This window comes from Perkinsus marinus (genome assembly GCF_000006405.1).
Source record: "Perkinsus marinus ATCC 50983 genomic scaffold scf_1104296971186, whole genome shotgun sequence".
NCBI lineage: Eukaryota > Perkinsozoa > Perkinsida > Perkinsidae > Perkinsus > Perkinsus marinus.
The window spans coordinates 227,464-229,952 of record NW_003202174.1 but is presented as its reverse complement, the minus strand read 5'-3'; the positions used below and the strand labels follow the sequence as shown (position 1 = coordinate 229,952).

Genomic DNA, 2,489 nt, shown 5'->3' with positions numbered 1-2,489 from the left:
ATGTCCGCTGGTTTCAATGCACATACATAATCATCTACTATAACCTACTTACAAATCTTGCAATCTTATCCATCCTTACATTTCCTCAACTCACATATTCAGCAGCACTTCCTGTTCTAACACCAGCAACCATACCAAAAACCTACCAAAATAACAAATCGATCAATCGGGCGAGCGCTAACGACATCACCACTCACTTCCTCGCCGATTTTGAAGTCTTTAACTTCGTCGCCAATCTCCATAACATCTCCAGAAAAATCAAATCCGAATACCTATTCGAACAGAAAACTACTACTTCGCTCCGCTCATTCGGGCACATTGAAAATCGAAAATTCTGAATAAAAATTCCATTCCGATTTCCAAAATCGGCCCGCAGTAAAATTTTACAATTTTTTCCGATTTAATTTATCACCAACGAAAAAAAATGTCACCTCAACAAATTTATTTTCACTACAGAATCAGTTTACATAGTGTGAACCAAACATTTATGCATATCTAGATGCGGAAAACAGTGTTGGAGAATATGATCGCTTTCCTCGATTGAGTTCTGAAGTTTCCTCACCTATATACAAGTTTATATTCGAATTCGGGTAGAAGTGTACAGAAATCACCGAAAATCTCCCTAAATTCCCTCAGAATTCTCGTGTTGTTGCCAACAGATGTGGTGGAGCATGTGCATATTTTCCAACACTGGCAGAAAAGGAAGTACATTGGCAGAGGTTATCTCGCTCAGTACACAAAACGGCATGATGAAAGTAGACAATGTAAAAGGCTAAAGCTGATCTCTCGAGAGCTAATGTGCATCGATGCGAGTCTAAATAGGCCGTTGGACTTCAAACTCACACAGACATCTAGATTTTCGAGAGATTAGTTCTAAAACATTGGTGCCAACCGATTCACATTGTTATCATGTTGACTTCCGAAATTTCAAGGCGTTAAAAACATCACTTCGCATACTTTACATTGCACAGTTCACAGATGAATTTCCGGGCGTGCGAAAAATACCCCACAAAGCTAGGCCTAGTACCTTCGGGAACTTATGCTTAAGCAGATGCTTAGTTTCCCCATTTCGCTGTTGATAGTCAGCCGGGTTCAAAGACGCATAGTGAACTTTGACCTGTGATAAATCCATACCACATTTCCGACAAATCATGCATACCTTACCAGAAGCTGATGTGGACCCGGCGGACCCGGGAGAGGGAGCTTTCCCACCTGCAATACCATCATTCAGTCAACTCACGCCCTACACTACTCTTGGAATCAAATATACAAATTGGATGTCATATTGGAATTTCACTTTCGCGAATTTTCTCAAAAATCTATTTCGTGGCTGTCTTTTCCAATTCAACGGATGATGATATCAATTTCGGGTTTCGAATTTCTGAAAGATATACAATAAAGTTTCACCCGTCTTACGTGAAGTGGCGTAACACTCCATAAAAAAACCCGAAATTTCGCGCTATGCAGTAGTCATGAAATATGTTTTCCACTAGTGTTTTTCATATCACGGTCGTGAAACTCCACTATATAATATAAACTACTATTTACGATCCGAATTATAATCATATATATCCAATTCACTACTATGTAAATCCTCAATGAATCAATTTTCGAGGGTATACCGAGAAAGCAGTAAAATCATATTACAAGTCCATAAACCCTACCATCTCGCTAACATTACTACTCCCACATCGGTGGTAACCCAATTGTGGTATTGGTGTTATTGTGGGTAACCCACAATAAGTAACCCAATTATATTCCCATATTACCTCGCAAACTTCCGGACCACCAAAGCCAGTATAATAAAATGCTTCCATCTCTCTAGGTAAGGCCGGTCGGTCAGTCACACTTTCGCCTTCTATTACATTCGCCATATTTAAATGAATACTACAGCAGGTGTGTACGTTCGAGAGCTCAAAATTCTCCTCAATTGTTTGCATACGAATAAGAGTAAAACAATTTCTTTCACAATTTCAATACTTCTGGCACCTTTCCAAACAAATTTATACATATACTATACATGTGAATTTGTTTCCCTACATATACTATACATGTGAATCTGTTTCCCTACATATACTATACATGTGAATTTGTTTCCCTACATATACTATACATGTGAATTTGTTTCCCTACATATACTATACATGTGAATTTCTTTCCCTACATATACTATACATGTGAATTTGTTTCCCTACATATACTATACATGTGAATTTGTTTCAGTACATATACTATACATGTGAATTTGTTTCCCTACATATACTATACATGTGAATTTGTTTCCCTACATATACTATACATGTGAATTTGTTTCAGTACATACTATACATGTGAATTTGTTTCCCTACATATACTATACATGTGAATTTGTTTCCCTACATATACTATACATGTGAATTTGTTTCCCTACATATACTATACATGTGAATTTGTTTCCCTACATATACTATACATGTGAATTTGTTTCCCTACATATACTATACATGTGA

At 37.2% G+C, this 2,489-nt stretch overlaps 1 protein-coding gene across 1 annotated transcript; it reads right to left on the bottom strand.

Annotated features, from left to right (window-relative positions):
* Positions 1-197: 197 nt before the first annotated feature.
* Pmar_PMAR006581 (alcohol dehydrogenase, putative) lies at positions 198-1,940 on the bottom strand (the record flags this gene model as incomplete). Its single annotated transcript, XM_002767143.1, has 4 exons — positions 198-272; positions 1,028-1,117; positions 1,165-1,212; positions 1,770-1,940. Coding segments are annotated over 4 exons (384 nt in total), but the record flags the coding sequence as incomplete, so codon positions are not given.
* Positions 1,941-2,489: the final 549 nt, after the last annotated feature.